Source organism: Enhydra lutris, unplaced genomic scaffold (assembly GCF_002288905.1).
Source record: "Enhydra lutris kenyoni isolate GAN:26980312 unplaced genomic scaffold, ASM228890v2 scaffoldscaffold17, whole genome shotgun sequence".
Lineage (NCBI taxonomy): Eukaryota > Metazoa > Chordata > Mammalia > Carnivora > Mustelidae > Enhydra > Enhydra lutris.
Window position 1 is genome coordinate 5,672,722 of NW_019154101.1, and position 23,562 is coordinate 5,696,283.

Genomic DNA, 23,562 nt, shown 5'->3' on the forward strand with positions numbered 1-23,562 from the left:
TCACCCCCTTCTCTTGGTCCATCTGGGCCCTATATTCATCACCTGTGGTCCACAGCCTATGCTTTTCTCCTTTTGACCTCCCATGTGATCTTGGTCAGGCAGGGGTTAAAGAAAATAATTCAGCCCCATCAGCCTGCTCACTGCTGGGACTGGGGGCCTATTTGTGCCTGTTGGGGGTTGGCTCCCCTCCAGCTACTCCAGGGGCCAATGGGGCCTGACCTAACTTTGGTGAGAGTAATCTGCTGCTCCCTATGTGCTTCAGGGGAGGGAGCAAAGGAAAGACACCTGGAGTTCAAAAGAGGATGAAGGGAAGGGGAGAGGAGCGTTATGTATTCCTGTGTGTATTTCTCAGAGCAGCCTCAAGTAGCTGTGGGGTTAGGAGCAGGAGGGGGACAGGCATCCCCAAGTTGTCTGAGCGCTGAGGATCTCAGTGCTCAACCTGTCTGTACTAGCCACAGGGAGGCATGAACACATCTGGGGGAGAAGAGAGACCACTGTATAAGGGTCCCCACTTCAAGTGCTGCATCCCCTCCCTAGAGTAGCTAGAGAGGCACTGCCTTGCCCCAAGTCAGCCAGTGGGGAGCAGAGGGTGAAGGGCTAGGGCAGCGTCCCAGGGCTGAGTGGGCTGTGGCCCTGCGGAAGGATGGTGAGGGGGTCAGAGAGCCTCCTGGCTGGCAGTTAGGAATTCTTCCGCCCGCTTGTGTGCCTCCAGCGCCTTGATGGTGTACACGTCCTGGGGCAGCTCTGACTTCCGCCGAAGCAGCACCTTCTCCTTCTTGATGTCCTTGAGCATCTGCGTGTGGGTACCAAGATGGTGAGGGATGCTGGTCAATTCCCAAGAGATTCTATGGTTTCCTCCCCTTATTCCTGGGCTCTGCTACTCCCATCTCCTCTCCCTTCCAGAGCTTTTATTTCTGCTCCCCACTCCCTCTGTGCCTTCCCACCTGCACAGCCTCTGTCTCCACTGTCCTCTTCAGAAGCTGGATGTCCTCTGCCGTGGGGGTCTCTGTCTCCATCGAGTACACAGGAGGCAGTGGTGGAGGTGCTCGAAACATGGGATACTGAGTAAGGAAAGGAGAGGCACGGGCAGGTTGTGAGAGCCACTTCAGAAGTTGGTGGACCTGTCTGCTTCGTGTTCCTCCTCAAACAAACCCTCCCTCGGCCAAACTGGGCCCTGGAGTTCGGGGCAATAACAGCAAAACCTCACCTGGGGATTAAGTCGGGCCAGCTCCTCAATCTTTTGCCACATCTCTTCCCTTTCCTTCATTCGGAACCGGCCCCTAAGGGAGCAAGGACAGGATTGGAGGAGGGGAGTGGGCTTGAGAGAGAACCAGAGGGACCCCAGGGGTGAAGATGGAGGCCCCCAGGTAGAGAGAGACTCACTTCTGTTTCTCTGCCTTATACTGTTGCGTGCAGTCATCAAACAGCTTCTGGTTCATCTCCATAAACAGCTTCAATGCGTTGTAGATCAGTCCATGGATTGTCCTGCCGCCAGGAAGAAGGATCGGGTATAGGAGGTCTTACCAACGCTGAGGGCGGTGCTCTCTCCCAGGAGGAGTCTCTGCTAAGAGTTTTTGGAGACCTCTGCAGCGTAAGCTGCTTTCTCTAGCCAAATCATGTGACTGGACTGGCATTTCAGGGTCTTTATAGCTATTGGTCCGCCTGTCTGTCCTTCCCTCACCCCATGCTCCAAGACCTACCTTCTTCCCAACGCTTCCTACCCTCTGGCCTACGCTAATGGTCTCCCCGCAGCAGGGTGGACGGTATCGGCACCACAGTGCACTTGTGTTCAGCAGGAAAGCCTCTACAAGGCTGGGATTCAGCACAGGCTACAAAGATCACATGGGCTTCTCAGAGCACATCATGAGGTCTCCAAAGCCACCCACTATCTGGCCATAGAAAGGATACGAGCCCTGCTCTGCTGTATGGTATCACAGTCCTCTCACAGAGCTGTCCCCTCGCTGGGCAGGTCCTCAAGGGCCTATCAGCGTGCGGTGAGCACCAGCCCCCCTGCTCGGTGGCCAGATGAGGCCCTCTGGCTCTTTGGTTCTTCCCCACACTTACAGGGTCCCAAACCAGAGCTCCACCACCCAGCCCTGCCCCAGCCCCGTACTTGTTCCAGTGGCTCTTGGAGTTCCTGTAGAGGGCAGGGAACATGATGGGGAGGACTCGGGCAGCATTGTCACTTATCAGGCTCATGATGTACTCATTGTTCCAGTAATAGAGGGCGCGCTCTGCCACCTGGTGGGGACAGGTGGGACTCAGCAGGGACACGGATAGCTCTGCTTAAAACCCTCCCCAATTTCTGGGAGGCAGGGGACAGGGATGTGCAGGTCAGCGTCTCACCTGGAAATGGGGGCTGGAGACACACTTGGCAAGCTGGCGGAAGAGTGGTTCCATCACTTTGCTGAACTCCGAAGGTTCAATGACATCCAGAATCTCCTCTAGCTCATTCAGGAACATGACTTCCTTGGGGCTGTGGGTCTTGGGCCAGAACTTGAGAAGTCCTACAATCACCTGTGAGGAGGGCACAGGGATAAAATTCTCCCTCAACACCTGCCTGCCTCTGCCAGAAGTCTTCCAGCCCCTCCCCCGACTTGGGTGGGCACTGCTTGGGTGGCCTCCCCTTAACTGCTCACGTTTCTCTGACCGGGATCTGTTTCCTACGTATACATAGGCTCTACTCTTCCTTCAGAGAGGAAAGCGTGTCACCTCTTGGGTCACATCCCTCTTGAGCCCCTGCTTATGGCATTACTTGATAGGCAGACTGGCAAGTCTAACTGACAAGAAGAGGTGTCCTGGGGCTGGGAAGGGGAATTACCGGCTCCGTGAGACTGCTTTCCTTCTCCAGGAACTGTACCACGCAGTAAGCCAGCTGCAAAAGGTTGAAGCAGGAAGGCGGTGAGGTGCAGGGCCCAGGTCTCAGGTCAGGGACAGAAGCAAGAGCCCAGAATGGAAGAAGAGGTGTACCGAGGAATTACCCACCCACTCCTTCTGCCACCCCCATCCCAGCTGGAATATCTTCCCCTCCCCCTCTTTTCTCTGCTGCCAGAGTCAGGAATCATCAGGAGGAAGGCAGCTCACCTGAGGGTGGTAGACACTCAGGGACTTGACCTTGTGAAGGGGAAGCAGGACACGGATGAGGAACATCTTGTGCTCTTCCTTAAGGGGCAAGGCAAAGCCGTTGATGATGCTAGGAATTATGAGAGGCTTGTTAGGACCAAAGGACGGGTCAAGTTCAGTGCTCCAATCCCTCCAGCCTCTGGGCATGCGTCCCCCCACCCCACCTCTCACCTGCCAAGAATCTCTAGGAGCTCAGCAATTCCGTTGTGATGTTCTGTCTCATAGATGAACCTGAGGGAAGAAAGAAAGGCTCTCCTGATAATCCCTGATGTCCCTCCAGCACTCTGCAGAGTCCTCCTACCTCCCTGCTCCCACCCCCACTTAGCAGGGCTTGCTTTGCTCCTAAGCCTGGCTTCTGGCCTCACCTGTAGAAGATGTGGTTGATCTGCCGACGGATATAAGCCCGGAGCCCCAAAAACTTGCCATAGATGCGATGTAAGATGGTCTTGAGGAAGTCCCGCTCTCGAGGATCCTCACTGTCAAACAGGTCCAAGAGCTGGGAGCCGGCGACGGGAAAGGCAGTTGAGTTGAGGTAGGAGCCAGGGAGGGCTAGGGTGACACGGGGTCCTAGCCAGGGGACAGCTAGAGATTCTCTGGATGGGGGGCATGGGGACAAGTCTCTGGCAAGCAGAGACACAGCTCTCCCCAGGGCAATGTCTGGATACGCACGTTTACGTGCCCCACTGCCGGGGAAGAGGTAACTGTTGCTTGTTTCCTTCAGTTATGCTGGAAGCTTCCCAAGAGCAGAGAGGTTTGTTTATCCCTCCCACCACCACCTGTCCCTTTGTACCAGACCCAGCTGAAAGCCCATCTATTCAACAGATGGAGAAGGAGCAGGGCTGCCTCAAGGGGGCGTGGGGCTAGAGTTCATGGACTAGAAGGAGGGCAGGACAGGGACTTCAGGGACTCACAGCAAGGACAAACTTCTGGTCGATATACTTCTTTGCTATGTTTGGCTGGAAATCAGGAGACTCAAGGAAACGTAAGAAGAACTCATACACGAGCTGTTGGGGGCAATGAGCATCCGTTTAGGCGGAGTTCCCCAAGGTCTGAGAGATCCCCACTAGCTGCAGGTCCCCGAGCACCCCATCCCCTGTAGCCAGGCCACACTGCCCCCTCCCTCTGATACCTGCAGGTGCGGCCAGGCGGCTTCCAGGGTGGGCTCATCCTCTTCTGGGTCAAACTCAGCCCCAGTGGGGTTTGATGAAGGTGGCAGCGTCCGGAAGAGGTTCACTGAAAACTGAGCGGTAGGACCCAGGTGAGCGCTCCTGTTGGGCTTCTCCACAGCCACGGTCCCTCCCCACTCACCCCATTGCCCCATGCCCACCATGGTGACTGCCTCAGGGTAGATGGCCTCAGTGACAACATCGCGGCTATGGGTGATGTACTCCACCATCTCGTTGAGTCCTGCCCGCTTCACCTCCTTGAATTTGAGGTCACTGAGCGGATCTGACACAAAGTCAAAGAGGACGCAGCACTGGCGCAGCTTCTGGATAAAGAGCTCCTCCCGCTCCTGGGTGGGCGAATCTGGGGGCAGGGAGGCAACAGTCACACTCTCGTCCCCAGCCCTTCACTGCCCTGTGCTACTAGCCTTACAAGGTTTTCCCCTACACCGACCTGCCCCCCAACCCAGCCCTGGTGGAACTCCCTCTCATATTCTCTAGAACTTCCATCCCTCCAAAATACCCCAAAAGCCTCCATCAGCCAGTGCCCCCGGGAACCCCTAGGCCTGGTGTACCAGCGCCCTTGACCTTTTCCAAGTACCTTTCAGGGCAGGGAGCTTCTGCAACTCCCGGTTCTTGCTGAGATTGAAGCGGGATGAGCTTTGCCGTCGCTCCTTCTTGACAATCTGGGGCCCTCCGGAGTACTTGATTTTGCTGAGCTGCGTCGGGGGTGGCGTGCTGTTGCTGGGACGCTTGTTGGATGATGGGGGCTGGGGCTGGGGCTGGGGCTGCGGCTGTGGCTGCGGCTGGGACTGGGCCTAGTCAAACAAGTGGCTGGTTGGAGTCGGCTCCCCAAGGTATGCCTACCACCCTGGGCCGCTGCCCATTCCACCCCCCCAACACCCCCCCCCCATCCATCTTTGCCTGTGCAGGCCTGGGTAGCCACGCAGCTGTCTCCCGCCCTGGAGCAGCACCAGTCAGCATCAGAGATAGCTAAGGTCTATTATCCCTAGAAGAGAGGGGTCGAGAAGCTGTGTCTTCCAAAATGATGCCCACTGCCTGGGCATCAAGAGCCTTCAAAATGCTTGTTCTGGTTCACGAACAGGCAAATCTAATTGATGAACTGATGGTACCAGAAGGCAGAAAAGTGGCTGTCTCTCCAGAGGAGGGCTGGCGGGGGTATGGGCTTAACTGAGAAGGGCCCTGAGGAACATTCTGAATAATGGAAATATTCTCTCTCTTAACTGGATCTGGGAGGTGGGTCCTAGCGGAAACACAGGTGAAAAGTCATTAAGCAACACATGTGAGATTAGTGTACTTTACTGCTTTACTGACTGAGTCACATTCTTCGGTTCAAGGTTAAAAGAAACACCGCCCCCAATAAAAAAGTTCAAAGAAATTTATTCTTATGTCTCAGTAGTTTTAACTATGAAAAATATAGCTTAAGAAAATCCTACAGGGGTGCCTGGGTGGCTCAGTTGGTTGAGTGTCTGGCTTTTGGTTTTGGCTCAGGTCACTGTCTCAGGGTCCTGAGATGGAGCACTCGGTCGGAAGTCTGCTTGAGATTCTCTCTCTCCACCTCCCCCATCCCACAAGCACATATGTGCACTCTCTCTCGCAAATAAACAAGTAAAACTTAAAAAAAAAAAAAAGAGGGGTGCCTGGGTGGCTCAGTCAGTTAAGCATCTGCCTTTGGTTCAGGTCATGATTGCAGGGCCCTGGGATCAAGTCCTGCACCAGGCTCCCTCCTCAGCGGGGAGCCTGTTTCTCCCTCTGCCTGATGCTCCCCTTCTTACCCTCTATCTCTCTGACAATAACAAAATCTTTAAAAAAAAAAAAAAAGAAAAGAAAAATCTTACATACAAAAGAAGGCTTTTGTGTACTCTCTTTTTTTTTTTTAAAGATTTTATTTACTTGACAGACAGAGATCATAAGCAGGCAGAGAGACAGGCAGAGAGGAGGAAGCAGGCTCCCCGCTGAGCAGAGAGCCCGATGTGGGGCTCGATCCCAGGACCCTGAGATCATGACCCGAGCCGAAGGCAGAGGCTTTAACCCACTGAGCCACCCAGGCACCCCTTTTGTGTACTTTCTTTACAGCGCTATTTATAAAAGCAAATAAATAAATGGATGGAGGGATGGAAGGAAAATCATGGGAGTTAAAATTGTGTTTATAAAAACTATGTACTAAATGTAATCATACATGGTTCAGCTCTGGAAAACATTTACATAGTCATAGTAATTTGCCCAAAATTGGTGATAAGTATTTTGGGAGCATGGGAAATGTCTGTGTTGGTGATATAAGATGCTGAGGCCTTAATTTTCCATAGTAGAAAGTCAAGAGATAATATCTAACACTCAAAAATTAAAGAGGGGTGCTTGAGTGCCTCGGTGGGTTAAGCCTCTGCCTTCAGCTCAGGTCATGATCTCAGGGTCCTGGGATCGAGCCCCGTATCAGGCTCTCTGCTCAGCAGGGAGCCTGCTTCCCCCCCCACTCCCTCTGCCTGCTGTTCTGCCGACTTATGATCTCTCTCTCTGTCAAATAAATAAGTAAAATCTTAAAAAAAAAAAAAAAAAAAGAAAAGAAAAATTAAAGAACAAAAAGTAGTAAAAGAATCTTATTTGGAAGCACAGAAGTCAATTTCCAAGGAAAGGGGAGTTGAAAGGTGTCTCCAGAGAGCAATAGGAGAGCGGGGGGCTAGGCAGGCGCCGCTCTGTTCATTACAAGGCCAAGGGTACTACCTGACTTTCCTGACAATGTACATGTTGTCATGTTGATAAAAATTTTAAGATAAAACGAAGCTGAAAACTATGTAATGACAGAAAATTGCTTCCTATGCTAAGGTAAATAAGGATAATGCAAAACTGTACAAGCAGAATGAGCTCACCCACATTGTACCACATGCACAAAACCAAAACCCAGTGCAGAAAGAAAAAACAAGAGCAAGTCTGCCACGGTGTTCATGACTATCTCCCGTTGTAGCACAATGATACAGGACTTTTCATCTTTTCTAAATGTTCTGCCGGCTGACCCTTTTATATAATTGGAGAAAAACTGCTGATTTTTTAAAGCTGTGTCTCTACTTTCTCCCAGACGCAGGTGTGGGAGCCCCACAAAGCCCATCTTCAGACGGCTACATACAGGTGTGTGGCTGTCCGCCCCCAGGTCCTGCCAGGTAACCACCTGCGGGGAGAGGGCAGAGGCAAAGCCACAGGACAGCTTGCCCCCAGAGACTGCAACAGGACCAGAGGACTGAGGCCATGCCCAGCTGGGTACCCACAGGAGAAGCTGACCTTCTGTCCTCATACCTGCCATCCCCACCGGCTCTCCAGTCTCCTCCCCAAACTCTGACTTCCTACCACAGGAATGGGAAAATGAGAAATTCTCTGGGGTAGGGGGAAGGGGAGGAGGACAGAAATGCTATGCTTTGCAGGCTCTGAATTTTTTTTATAGAAACAATTATGTCAAGCTTGTGACCTATCTGGGGATCAGAGGAGAAGAGAGATGTACTGGATCCAGCCTGGGGCAGGCCTGTGGGTCCAGGGTAGCTCATTACCTTTTTGGCCATCTGGTCTTCTCCTCCACCTGAAACGACTGCTCCAGACATTAACCTGACTAGGGGAGTGCAAGGAAATGGGGCAAGAGCAGCCGCCATACTCGTCTTCTGCTGTGACCAGCGTGCGGCCAGCGTGATTTGGGGCAGACTGTGCAAGGCGCCCTGGCGTCTGGGGTCTCTCTTCTGGCATATGGCGGATGGGTCATACCTCAGTGAGGGATAGGGGAGAGAGGCAGAAGGGTGGGATACCAGAGCCCGGTGTGTGTCAGACCCATCCCTGCTTCCGGCCTTAATTTCCCTGTTGTAGGAACAACCAAACCCTTATCTGTGGAGCTTAGTGGTCAAGAATACAGACTCATGCTAAGACTGCCTGGGTTTGACTCCTGCTCTGTCATTTATTAGCCCAGTAACCTCCAGAAAGTCATACAGTCTGCCTGCCTCAGTCTCCTCATCTGTAAAGTGGGGATGACAATAGTACCTACCTCATAAGGTTGTAATAAGGATTTAAGGGAACATTATATGACTCACAGTTTTTATAAGAAATGTCTTCTACTATTATCACAATTAATTATTTCCCATCCCTGGATTTTAGGAATGCAACCTGGAAATTCCTCAAACTAGCACACCTCAAAAGTTCCTATGGGTCCACTGTCTTCCCTGGTCTAAAATGGGGGAAACCAAGAGCACCTGGGTGGTTCAGTCAGTTAAGCATCTGACTCTTGTTTTCAGCTCATGATCTCAGGGTTGTGAGACTGAGCCCCGTGTTGGGCTCCATGCTGGGCTTGGAACCTGCCTAAGATTCTCTCTCTCCCTCTCCCTCTGCCCCTCCCTGCCTTTTCTCTCCCTCTCTAAAAAGAATAAATACCATGGGGGCACCCAAGAAAGCATTTCATCTTTTAAAGACACATTTAAGTTCCATCCTCTTCCAAAAAGCCTTCTCAACTCCAACCCTGCAGTGTCCAGTCCCTGCCCTTGACCTCTTGACACTACTTGTCTGTTTCACTGGTTCTGGGATCATCCCCAGTGATGTCTCTTGCTTGGTGTGTTCACATGTCCAACTAGGTAAGTTCCCTGAAAGCCAGGACCCTGGTTTGCACTCCTCTGGATCCCCTCAGCACTGGCACCTAACAGTCATTCCATGAAGGTCTGGACGGTTGACTGACAGGGGGCCAAGCCCAGGCCTTTCCTGTCCCAAGCTGGGACCTATCAGAACAGAACACTGTGCGGTGTCAGGAGCAGAGGAGGAGGGAAGAACATTAGTGATACCAGGGCCAAGGGCTCAGAAGAACAAAATTCTAAGGAAGAACATATCTCTCTCTGTCCTCCCAGATTAAGACAGACCCCTGCACCTCCATAAGCCTCACACAGAGGAGAGGTCCAGGGAAAGCAGGCACTGGACCCAGAAAGGGAGAAGCAAAGCCTCAATTTTCTCTGTTAACAGAGAAATGAACTAATCTCCAAGTAAGGTTAAGAGAACAGAGGGCTGCATGGCTAAAAATCAAAGTTTAAAAATCAAAGTTTAAAAAAAACAGGTTGATGCCTAAGGTCTCTTCCCTACTTAGGATTGCATCACTGAAGGTGGGGGAGGCCCGAGAGCAGCTGAGCTCAGCCTGCCCCACCACAGCCCATCCCACCGGGCCACCCTGGTTTTGTAAGGACCCTTGGCTCCCAGGCCCCAGACACAAGAAGCATCTGACAGACAGCTTGTCCAGCCAGCAGCACCGGGCTGCCAAGCGCCAGTGAGGCATTCCTGGTCTTTTCATTCTTCCCTGGGAAACATGCTTGTCAGAAGGGATGTATGGGGCTGTGCCAGCGACTCACTTCATGTTCAACTCTTTCTCCTAAAAGCTTCAGCTTTTTTTTTTTAACATGTTTTTTAAAGATTTTATTTTTTAGTAATCTCTATACCCAACCATGGAGCTTGAACTTACAACCCCAAGATTAAGAGCAGCAGGCTCTGCTGACGGAGCCAGCCAGGCGCCTAGTAAAAGCCTCAGTTTGTTTTTTTTTTTAAGATTTTATTTATTTGAGAGAGAGAGAGAGAGCACACTAGAGGGGGAGAAGCAGAGGGACAGGGACAAGCAGACTCTGTGCTGAGCTCAGAGCCTGAGGTGGGGCTCGATCCCATGACCCTGAGATCACGCCCTGAGCCAAAATCAGGAGTCAGACACCTAACTGGCTAAGCCACCCAGGTGCCCCAAAGCTTCAGCTTTTGACTCCTCTACTGACCCGGGCTGGAGGTGGGAAGCAGGTGAGTCCCCTGGAGAACCTTCTGCAACCCTCCCAGCATGGGTGGACACTGACCAGAGGCAAGCCAGCCAACCCGCTCCCCACCCCTTACTGGTTCTGCCTGGTCCCACTTCTGAGACTATGTCATGGCCAACTCCTCTGCCTGAGCTCCCTGTCCTCCCACTTCCAAGAAGCATTCCCAGATTCAGGCCTCCAGCAGTCAAGTGGGACTTCAAATTTAGGCACCAAGCTCACTTTTAATAAGAGACTGCAACTAAACTTGCCCACTCTGAACCAATCCTAGTCCAAACTGATCCTAACACAGCCACCATTAGTAACCAAACCCAAATATTTAAACCGGAAGCAGGAGACAGAAATACAAATTAAGCACTATAGAAAGTATTATGGCACGGGGCGTCTGGGTGGCTCAGTCATTGTTAAGCGTCTGCCTTCGGCTCAGGTCATGATCCCAGGGTTCTGGGATTGAGCCCCAGTTCGGGCTCCCTGCTCCATAGGAGGTCTGCTTCTCCCTCTCTCTGTCAAATAAGTAAATAAAATCTTCAAAAAAAAAAAAGAAAGAAGGAAAGAAAGAAAGAAAGAAAAACGCAAAGATTAACATCACTGCTTTTGCTTAACAAATTAACTAGTCAAATAAAGATCATTTTCGTGTAAAAGCCCCAAGACCGCAGGGGCATTCTCTCCTCTCCAGAGCTCCATCTAGCTGCGCTTCATTATTTTCTCCCTTTATTGACTAAAGTCATGCTAAGCCTTAGAGATTAAAAGGTGGCCCCTGTCCTCAGAGAGCTCACAGTCCAGTGGGCGAGACCAACACGCCGGCAGCTCTCAGGGGAATGAAAAAGCAGAGAGGGCCACCACAGATCTGGGAACACAGGCTCCGGCTGAACAATTAGCGAAAGCACTCCTGCAGGTGTGACTTCTGACTTGGCTCTCAAAGGACACACTTGAGTTCAGCAGGCAAAGAAAGAGCACAGGAAAATAAAGTCATCCACGCCAGCGGAATCTCATCAGTAAGGGCCCAGAGTTATAAAAGGGCTTGTATCGGAGGATGGGAAGTCCAGTGGGGCTGAGAAACCAGGATGGGAGCTGGAAGAATGGGGTGGGGCCAGCTCACAGGGGTCCAGAGTGTGAATCTGAACTGTAACCTGTAAGCAGTGAGATGCCAACAGAGCTTTTTTTTTTTTTTTAAAGATTTTATTTATTTATTTGACAGAGAGCACATGCACAAAAGCAGGGGGAGCGGCAGCAGCTGGAGAGGGAGAAGCAGGCTCCCTGCTGAGCAGGGAGCCTGATTCGGGACTCAACTCCAGGGTCCTGGGACCATGACCTGAGCCTAAGGCAGACACTTAACCGATGGAACCACGCAGGCACCCCAACAGAGCCTTTTAAATTCAGGATTGATAAGACAAAAAAATGTTTTTAGGTTAACAACTCTGGCTACTGGGAGGACAGGCTGAAGTGGGTGAGATTGGGATAGAGTCTTCCTCCCTCTGTCCCCGCTCCCAGAACTCAGGACGGGGCACAGGATATAAAAGGGTCCAGGGCAATGAGCTATTCTCTCCATAGAGAGACCAGGAAGGACCGCTGCCTGCAGCAGTGGGTCAAAAGGGAGCCTGACCCCATCTCTCAAGCTCCTTTCCGCTCTAAGACTCTTCAATAACCTCAGAGCCAGTGTATCAGGTCAGTAAGAACCCGGGAGAATTGGCTCCTGGGCCACACCACACCAGGCTGCATTCCAGCTCAACTGTTTACTTGCTGAGTAGAAGCTATTTAACCTCACTAAGCCTCAGTTCCATCTGTGAAATGGGATGATGACGATAATGGAATGACCTCAGGGGAGTGTTGTCTAGATTAAATGAGATTAAAAGATTAAATGCAAGCAAAGGTCTGGGGCGCCTGGGTGGCTCAGTGGGTTAAAGCCTCTGACTTCGGCTCAGGTCATGGTCTCAGGGTCCTGGGATCGAGCCCCACATCGGGCTCTCTGCTCAGTGGGGAGCCTGCTTCCTCCTCTCTCCCTGCCTGCCACTCTGACTACTTGTAATCTCTGTCTATCAAATAAATAAAATCTTTAAAAAAAAAATGCAAGCAAAGGTCTGAGGACAGAGCCTGGGAAATTGAACAGTGTGTGTCCTCAAATTCAAGTCAACCCAACACCTGTGAACACGACCTTATTTGGAAACAGGGTCTTCGAAGACATAATCAAGTTGGGGTGGGCCTTAAATCCCATACAGCTAGTGTCCTCATAAGAAGAGGGCAATGCAGGGGCGCCTGGGTGGCTCAATCGGTTGAGCCTCCGACTCTTGATTTTGGCTCAGGTCATGCTCTCAGGGCCCTGGGATCAAGCCTGGCGTTGGACTTCCCGCTCGGAGTCGAGTCTGCTTATCTCCCTCTCCCTCTGCCACTCCCCCTGATTGCATTTTCTCTCCCTCACAAATGAATAAATAAATCTTAAAAAAAAAAAGAAGAAGAAGAAGAAGAAGGAAAGGTGAACAGAGAGACATAGAAAAACAGGAAAGAACCCTATGTGAAGACTGAGGAGGAGACTGGAATGATCTATCCATAAGCCAAGGAACACCAAGGATTGTTGAAAACCACCAGAAGCTAGGGAAAGAGGCATGGGAGAAGACTCTTCCCTGGAACCTCAGAGAGACACGGCCTGCTGACATGTCAATTTCAGATTTCTGGCCTCCAGAACCATGAGAGGATCAATCTCTGTCATTTTTTTTTTAAGATTTTATTTATTTATTTGACAGACAGAGATCACAAGTAGGCAGAGAGGCAGGCAGAGAGAGAGTTGGGGAAGCAGGCTCCCCGCTGAGCAGAGAGCCTGATGAGGGGCTTGATCCCAGGACCCTGGGATCGTAACCTGAGCCAAAGGCAGAGGCTTAACCCACTGAGCCACCCAGGCGCCCCAATTTCTGTTATTTTAAGCCACCTCGTCTCTGGGCATGTGTAATGGCTGCCCTGGGACCCTGACACACAAGTAACTACCCAATAAAATAAATGGTGGCTGCTATCATTATTAGAATCAATTGAAAAGCCTCTGGCAAATGCATGACCCAGGGTAAAAGAGCCCCAAACTCTGCACTAGAAAAAGCAAGGGAAGGACTGTGCCAAACGGCTTTGGAGGACCTGAGCCTGGTAGCCCGGCCCCCAACTTTTCCACCATCCCTCTGCCCGGGGCCCCATGGACAAGCCTGGAAAATCATGCACAGTTCCCGCCGCTGCCTCCTACAGGGGAGCCCTGGGCAACGTTTCACAGAACAGAGCCCAAGGCGAACTCAGCACTCTCCTCTTTCAGAAAGGCCTCATTCTTATCGACCCACTGCCTTTAACCCATGTTTCCAGAACGGCAGTGGAGAGAAATCCCCACAGTTGGTCTCAGCATCTTTCTTAGCCTGTTTGAGCTTTCATTTTCCTACCTATGAAAGGAGACGGTTAGACTCTAAGGTCGCCTCCAGCACTTTTCTGAAGTTGACTGGTTTGCTTATTGGTCACTAATGCATTCAAATACAGGTACTTCTGGTGTGCCAGGCCCTTCAGCATGGGAGGGGAGCCTCACAGAGCTCACTGCTGACACAAGGGTTCAAACTGATGAACAACGAATTTACATCAAATTGTTTAACTACAAAAAAAAAAAAAAAAAAAAAAAATTGTTTAACTACAGCTGTGGTTCATCGCTGCCCCGACCACGTCCTGTTGGGGAGGGATAGGGAGGTGGTCAAGAAAGGCTGCTTTTAGGACAAGACATCCAGTCTACCTAGTAACCAAACAAGTGGGAGTTAGTTAGGCAAGAGATGAGAACGGCCCTCTAACTATTCCTTTCTGTCCCTTTAAATCCTGTTTCTAAGTCCCTCTTGCTGCTTTGAATGTCGGTTGCCAGCTCCCAGCCACCTCCCTGTGGGTCCCACAGATGTCACCATTCCTAAAGGGGAGACTGAGCCCAGAGGAGTGTTGCCCAGGAGCGCTATTTATTAAGAACCAAGTGCATGAGGACACCTGGCTGGGTCAGTCGGTAGAAGCATGTAATGCCTGATCTCGAGGTCATGAGTTCAAGCCCCACATTAGGTGTAGAGATTACTTCTTCTTTTTTTTTTTTTTTTTAAGATTTTATTTATTTATTTGACAGAGAGAGAGAGAGCACGCGTGCATGCACAAGCAGAGGGAGTGGCTGGCAGAGGGAGAAGCAGGCACCCCGCTGAGCAAGGAGCCTGATGTCAGACTCAATCCCAGAACCCTGAGATCATGACCTGAGCCAAAGGCAGATGCTTTACTGACTGAGCCACCCAGGCATCTCTAGAGGTTACTTTAAAAAAAAGTTAATAGGGGCGCCTGGGTGGCTCAGTGGGTTAAAGCCTCTGCCTTCAGCTCAGGTCATGATCCCAGGGTCCTGGGATCGAGCCCCGCATCGGGCTCTCTGCTCCGCAGGGAGCCTGCCTCCACCTCTCTCTCTGCCTGCCTCTCTGCCTACTTGTGATCTCTGTCTGTCAAATAAATAAATAAAATCTTTAAAAAAAAATAAAAAAATAAAAAAATTTAAAAAAGTTAATAAATATAAACACCCCGACCTCCAAAAAAAGACCCAATGCATGAGCATAGAGGTACGTGGAAAAAGCAATGTACCAGCTCCAGCACACCCAGCTCCTCCCCTCAGAGTCCATAGTCTGGTGGAGAGAAACACATGTTTGACAAATAGTTACAACACCAAGTGATAAGGCCTATCCTAGAGACACGCTCAGATTACTGCATAAGTGCAGAGGAAGGAGGAATTCATATTTTGTGGTCCCCACTCCCCTTGTTTGTAAAATGGGGAAAACCTACCCTTCTTCTTCTGATGACTTAAGTGAGGCCTAAAACGACGGTCAGAGGTGTGAAAAGTGCTTGGATCTCTTTAGAGGTGACAGGGACCAGAAGTACCCAGAAAAAGCCAAAACCAGGGTTAACCCCAAACACTTGTTAATTGATGTCTTCTTCCCAAAAACCCCACAAGCTGTGCCCATAACTGGAGAGCTATTTCCTGTTGTCCTCCAACCCTCTGAACAGTTCAGAACAGGACAGAAGAAGCAGAGAAAACAAGGATCACCAATTTCTGAGTAACACAGGTACTTGCTCAACGTGTCCCCGGGCCTGGCCACCATCTTAAACATCTCACTTTGCACACTCCTGAACTTTCCTGGACATACTCTGGACTTAAGTCTCTCCACCCTCCAGTGCTCTTTCGGCTTGCCATTTATGGCTTTACAGCCCTAGATTGCCAAGCTGTGCATGACCATCCTTTAGCAGCTCCTCTACAATCAGAACCAAGGGCAGTGGGCCCAGCCCTGTCTGCAGTGTGGGGACACCAGCCTCTCCCCACCCCCATGCCCTACCCTGAGCCTTGCTGAAGCCACTCATCCCCCACTGAGCACCCGTGTACTTTTTCCCCTTCTCCCCAGGCCCTGATACCCTTAGCTTGCTGCCTAAGGAGAAAGGAGTTCTCATCACTCACAGTTGGTAGACAGAGAAACGACTTGCAAGGGAGCTGATGGGAAGTCTGAAGTCCCGCAGACTCTCTCTGCTCTACACCAGCCATAGGGGAAGGCTTCCCGAGGGCAGCTACCTGGCTGGGCTGTCCAAGTCCCTCCCAGGCTGCGGAAATCCTGTCTCTTCTGCTGGGATAACTCTCGGCCCCCTGGGATCCCTCACCCACCAGACATTAAGCACATGGAGCTGGTGCCCGCCCCGTAACTAGGGTCCTGTCCGTGATCATTACCTCGTCGGTGCTCTCGCCTCCACCATCCTTGCTTGAGCTGCTGGGCTTGGCCGTGCCTTTGGCAAGCTTGGGGGGCTCCTGAAGGGGGAAGATGGAGGTAGTCAGCAGGTGCAAGGGGGAGAGAGTGGCCTCATCTGGACCCCGTAAGTCTGTGCTGTAATTATCCTCTGTCCAACCGAATCAATCAATCAATCGGAATCATGGAGCATGTACCCTGAACCCAGCCCAGGGGAGGAGGTCTGGGGATACACAGAGGGAGAGTCAGTCTCTCCACACAGTCTGGAATCTGGTCAGGAAGACACTGTGAAGATAGGATAATTAAGCAAGATAGTGTTCTGTCACCTCGCATGGCTGGTGTAGGAGTTGGGGCCTGGGAGGGCCTCTGTCTAGGAAGAACCAGGGTAAGGGGCTTGAAGGAGAAGCACCATAGAACAACATACTCAGCCTGGCTTCTGGCTATATCGGGAAGGAGGAGCCTAGGCTCTCACGCTGGAGGGGAGGGAATCACCACTCCCCCCTACCCAAGGCCATCTGCAAAGACCTGGAAGCCTTTTTTTGGGAAATTACAAATCACACCCAGACTAGAGGGTGCTACTGGCCTAATCGGGTATAGGAACTATCCCAAGAACTCCCCAGTGGACAAGCACAGAGACAGGGACCGAGGTAAAACCCTGACCTGCCACAAAGACAAGCGCTAGTCTGAAGTCTCCCTCGGGAACTGGGCCGCTGGGCTCAGAGCTCTCGCCTGCCCAGCGGCATCTCTTCCTATGCTTCGGGCCAAAAAAAGCAACTGCACAGGGACAGGATGGGGAAAATGTGAAAAAGACTTGGGGATTTAGGTCTGATTGCAAGCTCAACACAAATCATCCAAGTGCCAGGGCTGTACCCCCTGACCTTCCATCCAATTAACAGACGGAGTGTGGAGTGCTTGGCATGGGGGAGGGGGGAGAGCGGGAAAGGGCCCCTGTCCTTGGCACTTCACGGGACTGTTTGGCAAGATCTGGTTCACTCGTGAGCATCAGAATTTGGGAGGGACAACGACAAACCCTAGGTTTTCTTCTGGCGAAATACAACCCGTACTGGGAGTGGGTTCAAAAGCCTGTCCTGAGAGCAACAGCTGCAAGGCTGGGATGGCTAACAATGGGAATAAATGAAGAGCTGCATGCGAACTAAAGCTGCGACTTGTTCTATGTGGGTCCCGGGGCCCAAGAGCCATGGGATGAAGTGGCAGGAAGACAGACTGAGGTTCCGAACGAGAAAGAATTTTCTCCTAGAGCAGCAGCACAGAAACTGGCTGCCTCATGGGGCTGCGAGCTCCCGGGTCCCAAGAGCCTTCCAGCAAAGGAGCATTCCTGACTCCTCTAAACCATGGGCAGAAGGGATGGGAGCCGTAAATGCAGACTTGGTCGGAGGACCTTGGAAGTCACTTCCAGCTCTGAGATTCTGCCGCTCGAAGGCACCTGAGCCCCTTCGGTGACAAATGTTAAGTCATAGGGACTATGGGGGCACAGGGATTTCTGCGAGAACAGAGCTCTGTGTGGGCTGGAGGAGGGGGCAGGGAGGAAGAGAGCCCTTCCCAGGTGTGGAGCAGCTCTACGTGTCACAGGGTGCTCCTCCTTGGGGCTAAGCACCCTCTCCACTGCCCACCGACCAGGCTGGGCACACTGACCCCTCGCCAAGGGGCCAGGGAGTATGGCTCAGAGCATGGGGTGTGGCGCAACAGGACGAGGGGGTGCAGGCACGAGTCACTGAGGTGCCCACACATTCCCCAGACATGGGCCGCGTGGACAAAGCTGACCCATCTTTGCATGGGTTTCATCTCTCTGCTCCACCACAAGCTCCTTCTCCTTTTAGCACCCCTCCACCAGCCCGACTGCTCAAACCTATCAGGGAGTGCTCCTAAGAGAGATCCCAGCTGCCTGCCTGCGTGGGCGAGTGTGGGGGCATGGGGAAGCCACGCCCACCACCCTTGCTCCCTGGCTCCTGCAGAACAGGGGGAGTGTGCACACGGCAGAGCACCCCAGCGCACCCCAGAGCACCCTAGAACAGTCCAGCGTCAAGTGCCACCCGCACGGTGGTTCGGACCCCACACTCTGTTTTGGGCCCAACTCTTACTAGCTCTATGATCGTAAGCAGGTGAACCAGGCTCTCTGAGCCTCAGTCCTCAGCTTTTAAGTGACAGCAATCAAATGATCTAATCCCCTGTAGCAGTGTCCATGCAGCACGTGAATATCCCAATGTTAGCCAATGGTATGACTATTATCAAAAGCGACAAGGTAGAAAGGAGCAGGGGCACACGGCCTAGGAACCTAAGAGGTATGTTCCCAGATCAGAACCTGAGGGAAGAGGAAGGAAGCAAATCGCCTCCAGGGATTGACTCAGTACTCATCTACTGAGTGCCTACTGTGTGCAAGGAAGATGGCCAGCCAAAATGGAGCTTAGTTATTATCTCAAGGGGGAAGAAAAGATTTGTTCACAATTAATTGCAGTCCACAGGAACACAGAAAGACCAGGGGACCTATCAAGTGTTGTGCAAACCCAGGGGAGGAGGGAGAGTTCCCTCCTGACTGAGGGCTCAGAAAAGGCTTCAGGGAGGAGGCTGTGAAGGATGACCAAGACTGGGCCGAGCAGAGATTAAGAACGAGGAAAGGGGATGGACCCAAACTAAAGATCCCCCGCCCACCCCTCCTCTCTGTTCCCACCCCATCGAGGCAAACCTCAGTCACACTGTCCCTCCACCCCCTCCGGACTTGTTAACACTGAAGGAGGCCAAATGCAACTGGAAATCAAGAGCAGAAAGTTAAACCTTAAAGGGAATCAAAGATGCCTGGCTTTGTGCACCCCAATTCCGCCAATACTCTCTCCCAGCCAAGTACTATGGTCAAATATCTATGGTCCTAGCAAGTCTAAGAATCTTCTCAATCATCTAGTAGAAGGCTTTTTGTAGATGGGACAATATCTGTTCCAACAAGACTAAAAACTACAGATGGGTGGGGACCTCACCAGCTTCCTCTGAATTCCACACCCCCCCACACTCCTTGACGGAGCCCCTTAGCCTCAGGTGCGGCTGTGTGTCATTCACAGCTCCACTGCCCAAACCACCTCAGCAGGCCCACTCCCCAAGGACACAGGGCCTGAGTGCAGCACACCAACCTGCCAAGCCCAGGACCCCAGAAGCTTCAGTGCCTAGTACACCATCACCAGCCCTCCACTCAGAACCTCTGTCCCTGTGAGGTTATAGGGACAACCCAGAATCACACTTGCCTGCCAAATCTCTGAAAGCCCCAAGATAAAGAGTTGAACTGATAAGGTCAGGGACCGCAACCCAGCAACCCAGCCCACTGGAGGGCAAATGAAAGCAAGACACCTCTGGGGTCATAAAGTGACTGAGCAGAGCACCAGACCAGACACCACGAGGGGCCAACCCCAGGAGAGGAGAAGCTGGGGGAGGCTGGAACTGGTATCCTAGCATCCTCTGTGTGAGTCTGTACCTCAAAGGAACCACACCTCTGAGTCAGACCTCAGCAACAGCAGGAAATAGAAGGTAGAGAAAGGCAGGGATGAAGAGCAGGGGAAGGCAGTATGGAGGTAGAAGAGGAAGGTAAAGAAGGCAACATCAAGAAACAGTCTGTATCAGGACACCATGAGAAAGTCAAGGTGTCCAGGGGCGGCTGTCTGGCCTTTGGGGTAAGAAGGAAAACTAATCCCATAGTAAGGGCAGATTCCCGATTTGAGGGTACTGTAGGAAGGCAGGAATCCACCACTGGTGCAAAATTGGAAAAATGCAAAGGTTATCCTAAGATTAGGAATTAAAGGAGGAGCTTGCTCAGAGTAGGAAGGGTAACTGACTTAGGATGAACCTGCAAGTCGCTTGATGCCTGATAGGGAGGCTTTGGTACAAAGGAGGCCTTTAAATCAAGAGACCTCGTATTGCAGCTGGGCCTCCAAGCAGGCTGTGTGACCTTGGCCAAGTCCCTTCCCCTATCGGGGCCTCAGTCTCCTCATCTGTATCACTAAGGAGTGCACTGAATGCACTCAGAGGTCCCTTCCAGCATTGACGTTCTGAGGTTCCATCAACAGAAGGAAGGGCTCAGTTCTGGCTTACAAGTTTGTGTGTGAAGGAAGAACTAGAGGGAGGGGCCTAGGCCAGATTTGGTGGAGGAGAGAGAAAGCAGAGCAGTTCTAGGTCAAGGAGCTTCGCGGGGAGGGAGAAGGGGCTGTAGGGGACGGTGGAGAAGGCCGGCCCAGGCCCAGGCCCAGGCATGTAAGAAGAGAAGGGGCTGCGCGCAATGGGGGGCGCGGGGGGCGGGGAGGTGGGCTGGAGGGAGGTGCAGTCTCAGATGAGGGGCTGTCCCAAACGGGTAAACGGGGGGGGGGGGGGCTGGTGGAGAAAAAGCAGGGGAGTGACCTGGGAGTGGGGCAGATCTGGAGGGAGGTGGTTACCCAGGGCCGGGGGTAGGAGAAGGGAGGAATGGATGGAGGTGTACGCGGGGGACTCCATCCCAGGCAAGGTGAGGGAGGCTTCCCAGCTGCCGCACAGGCTGGGGGTGCGGCCAGCAGCGGGGGTGGAGAACTGGCCCTGGGAGTCCTGCGGGGGCCGGACGGGAGGGTCAGTCTGGGGCTGTCCCGGGCCTGGCTCGGCCTCTCCCGGAGCTCCGCGCAGGCCCCGAGGCGGAGGCGCGAGAAAAAGGGCCACACTCACCTTCTCCTTCTTCAGTTTATAGGGCATCTCTGCCCGTCCGGACCCAGCCCGGCTCCTGCGGCCCCGCTCCGGCTCCGGCTTTGCTCGGCCGCACTCGGCCCGCTCGGCGTCTCTTCGCCACCGCCTGCGCGCTGCGCCCGGGTCGAGCGGTGATTGCGCCTCCAATTGGCCCGAACTCTTACAAACCTGCCTGACAACCAGGCACCGCCTCCTCGGATTGGTTACTGGGGCCAAGCGGCTTCCTTTTTTTCTCATTGGAAAGGAAGAGTACAAACCGCCAGGGTTCGTCTCCCAGAATTGGTTGAAGCGGAAGGTCCCGCCCTAAAGTGGGTCGAGCTTAACAAAGGAGGCGGGGATAAGGGGAAACCCTAGCATAGCACCTAGTGCCGCACTCCCGCGGCTGGTATGTGTCGGCCTCGGCCATTCTTCGCAGCCCGGTCCCTTCCAAAGTGGCTTTTACTCTTTCCCTGCTCTGCTCCTTCGCTCAGTCTGAATGGAAGGAAAGAAGCCGTAAAATGAAGGGTACCTTTCTTCATCAGGGTTACTTAGCACTAATTGCATATGCAAAATTGGTGGAGAGAGCTCCCGATTGTCTTCCAGGGAATCCGTTTCCTAGACGGGACTTGCAGAGAATGAAAGGAGAAGGCTGGCTCCCGGGGACCTGGGTGAAATTAAATGAAAATTCTGGGTTTGTTACAATTTTGGAAAGCGGGTCCCCGTTCCTATTGCCAAGTGTCCTGTGATTGGGGAACCAACTAGATTGGAACACTTGGGAATACAGTGGAAAAGCTATGTCGTTGAGTGTCTTAGGATAGACATCCCTTACTTCCACCTTGCCCAAGCCAATGTCCTAATGAATGATCCTGACTTTAGGGGGTTTACTGACTGGTGAAGTTCACAGACTTGTATGAACAGATGCTTAAGATACAATGTAATAAATACACAAATCTAGAAGTGGCTGGAGGAATAGGTTTCAGAAAGTCAACTCCAGGGGCACCTGGGTAGTTCAGTCAATTAAGCTTCTGCCTTCCGTTCAGGTCAAGATCCCAGTGTCCTGGGATGGAGCCCAGCCTCTGGCAGGCTCCCTGCTCAGCGGGGAGCCTGCTTCTCCCTCTGCCTCTGCCCCTCCCCAACTGGTGCTCAAGGGCAACAAGTGCTCTCAAATAAATAATTAAAATCTTAAAAAAAAAAAAAAAAGTCAAGGGGTGCCTTGGTGGCTCAGTCTGCCTTTGGTTCAGGTCATGATCCCAGGGTCCTAGCTGGGCTCCGTGCTCAGTGGGGAGCCTGCTTCTCCCTCTGCCTGCTGTTCCCCCTGCTTGTGCTCTGACAAATAAAATCTTAAAAAAAAAAAAAAAATCTAACGCTGGGGGCGTGGGGCAGCATTTGGGTGGCTCAGCTGAGCGTCTGACACTTGGTTTCAGCTCAGGTCATGACCTCAGGGTCAGGAGATGGGAGTCCTGGGCCGGGGTCCATGCTCAGCATGGCCTCTGCTTAAGACTCTCTCCCTCTTCCCCTGTGCTTTCTTTCTCTCTCTCTCTCTCACTCTCGCTTTTGCTCTCTCATTCTGTCTCTCTAAAATAAATAAATCAGGGCACCTGGGTAGCTCGGTCACTGAGCATCTGACTTCCGCTCAGGTCATGATCCTGGGGTCCTGGGATTGAGCCCGCATTGGGCTCCCTGCTGGGCGGGAAGCCTGCTTCTCCCTGTCCCACTCCCCCTGCTTGCGTCCCCTCTCTCGCTGTGTCTCTCTGTGTCAAATAAATAAATAAAATCCTTTAGAAAATAAAATAAATAAAATAAAGGGGCACTTTGGTGGCTCAGATGGTTAAGCATCTGCCTTCAGCTCTCCAGGCCATGCTGTCCAGGTCCTGGGATCAAGTCCCACATCAGGCTCCCGGCTCAGCACAGAGTCTGCTTCTCCCTCTCCCTTTGCCTCTCCCCCTGCTCATGCAAAAAGTCGACTCCATTAGACTATTGACTATATGAAGATACTGGAGAAGGCTCAAGAAAAAGCCTGTGACCCTTGACCCATACAGCAGTGTTTTAAGACAAAGGCCATGGCAGGGAGAAGACAAGACAGAATTGGGAAATATGTAGAATCAACAGGATCTGGTGATTCACTGGACTGTGCAGAAGATGGTAAGGGAAAGGGAGGAGTTGAAGATGACTTCTGGAGCCATCAGAGGTGTAGGTGGAAAACCGGTGTTGCAATGGCAAAGGAAGTAAAAAAGAGGATTGGTCAATAGTGACACATTCCAAGGAATGACTGAGTAAGATAATGATCAAACAACACTACCTTGATTCTGTAGTTGTAGATGATCTTTGAGGGAAAGTTTTATAGAAGTGGAAGGAAGGTTATAATGAGTTGAAGAGTGAGTGAGAGGTAAGGAAGTAAAGGCAACAAATATAGGTTCCTATCTTATGGAAATAGTATTTGGCTCCTACTGATTAATGACAATTTCAAAGTAACAAAGCAGACTGCATGCCAACCATTATTTGCTGGGGGAAAAGCCTGGGAAGAAAGGATATTTGTGGGGGCGCCTGGGTGGCTCAGTTGGTTAAGCCAGTACCTTCAGCTCAGGTCATGATCCCAGAGTCCTGGAGTTGGGTCCTGCCTTGGGGCAGCTCTGCAGGAAGTCTGCTTCTCCCTCTGAACTTCTCCCCTCTCATGCTCTCTCTCACTCTCTCTCTCTCAAATAAACAAATAAAATCTTAAAAAAAAAAAAGAAGAAGAAGAAAGAAAGGATATTTGTGGATGGATATTTGTGTCTATATGACTGCTGAACCAGACAGGAGACCAGATTTATTTACCCATTCCTAAGCCCTCAAGGAGCACTGTAGTCCCGAGGCCCAGAGCTTGCCTATGTAAAGCAGGCATATCCTTTTTGGACTCACCCCACCATCCTCCCAGTCCTTGGTCCCTGTGGGAAGCAAGGGACAGAGCCACATTATACAGTTCAGAACTACCAAATGGGAACTTTCACCCATATGAATTCAGGTCTCTAGTACATTCTTACATGC

The 23,562-nt window shown here is 51.8% G+C and overlaps 1 protein-coding gene across 6 annotated transcripts; it reads right to left on the reverse strand.

Moving 5' to 3' along the window:
• Positions 1-197: 197 nt before the first annotated feature.
• LOC111147753 (protein phosphatase 2 regulatory subunit B'delta) lies at positions 198-20,851 on the reverse strand. Of its 6 annotated transcripts, XM_022503977.1 has the most exons (17): positions 20,542-20,604; positions 15,840-15,917; positions 13,220-13,225; positions 4,888-5,104; positions 4,451-4,650; positions 4,253-4,363; positions 4,035-4,127; positions 3,489-3,619; positions 3,295-3,354; positions 3,085-3,193; positions 2,822-2,875; positions 2,347-2,517; positions 2,114-2,241; positions 1,384-1,485; positions 1,208-1,280; positions 945-1,061; positions 198-793 (listed from the first exon to the last, which is right to left on the reverse strand). In XM_022503977.1, the coding sequence occupies exons 1-17, from the start codon at positions 20,566-20,568 to the stop codon at positions 656-658; spliced, it is 1,815 nt and encodes a 604-aa protein (XP_022359685.1). In that variant the 5' UTR covers positions 20,569-20,604; the 3' UTR covers positions 198-655. The 6 variants fall into 6 exon arrangements, with proteins under 6 accessions (XP_022359685.1, XP_022359683.1, XP_022359684.1 ...); XM_022503975.1 differs by lacking the exon at positions 13,220-13,225 and having other exon boundaries at positions 4,888-5,098; positions 20,542-20,851; XM_022503976.1 differs by lacking the exon at positions 13,220-13,225 and having other exon boundaries at positions 20,542-20,691.
• Between the last annotated feature and the right edge of the window lie 2,711 nt (positions 20,852-23,562).

Coding starts and splice junctions, on each gene's coding strand:
- LOC111147753 (XM_022503975.1), bottom strand. CDS start 20,796: ATGAGAAAAAAAGGAAGCCGCTTGGCCCCAGTAACCAATCCGAGGAGG. Junction 4,364..4,450: donor ACCCTGAGGCAGTCACCATG/GTGGGCATGGGG, acceptor CCTACCGCTCAG/TTTTCAGTGAACCTCTTCCG. Junction 3,355..3,488: donor ATCAACCACATCTTCTACAG/GTGAGGCCAGAA, acceptor TTCTTCCCTCAG/GTTCATCTATGAGACAGAAC.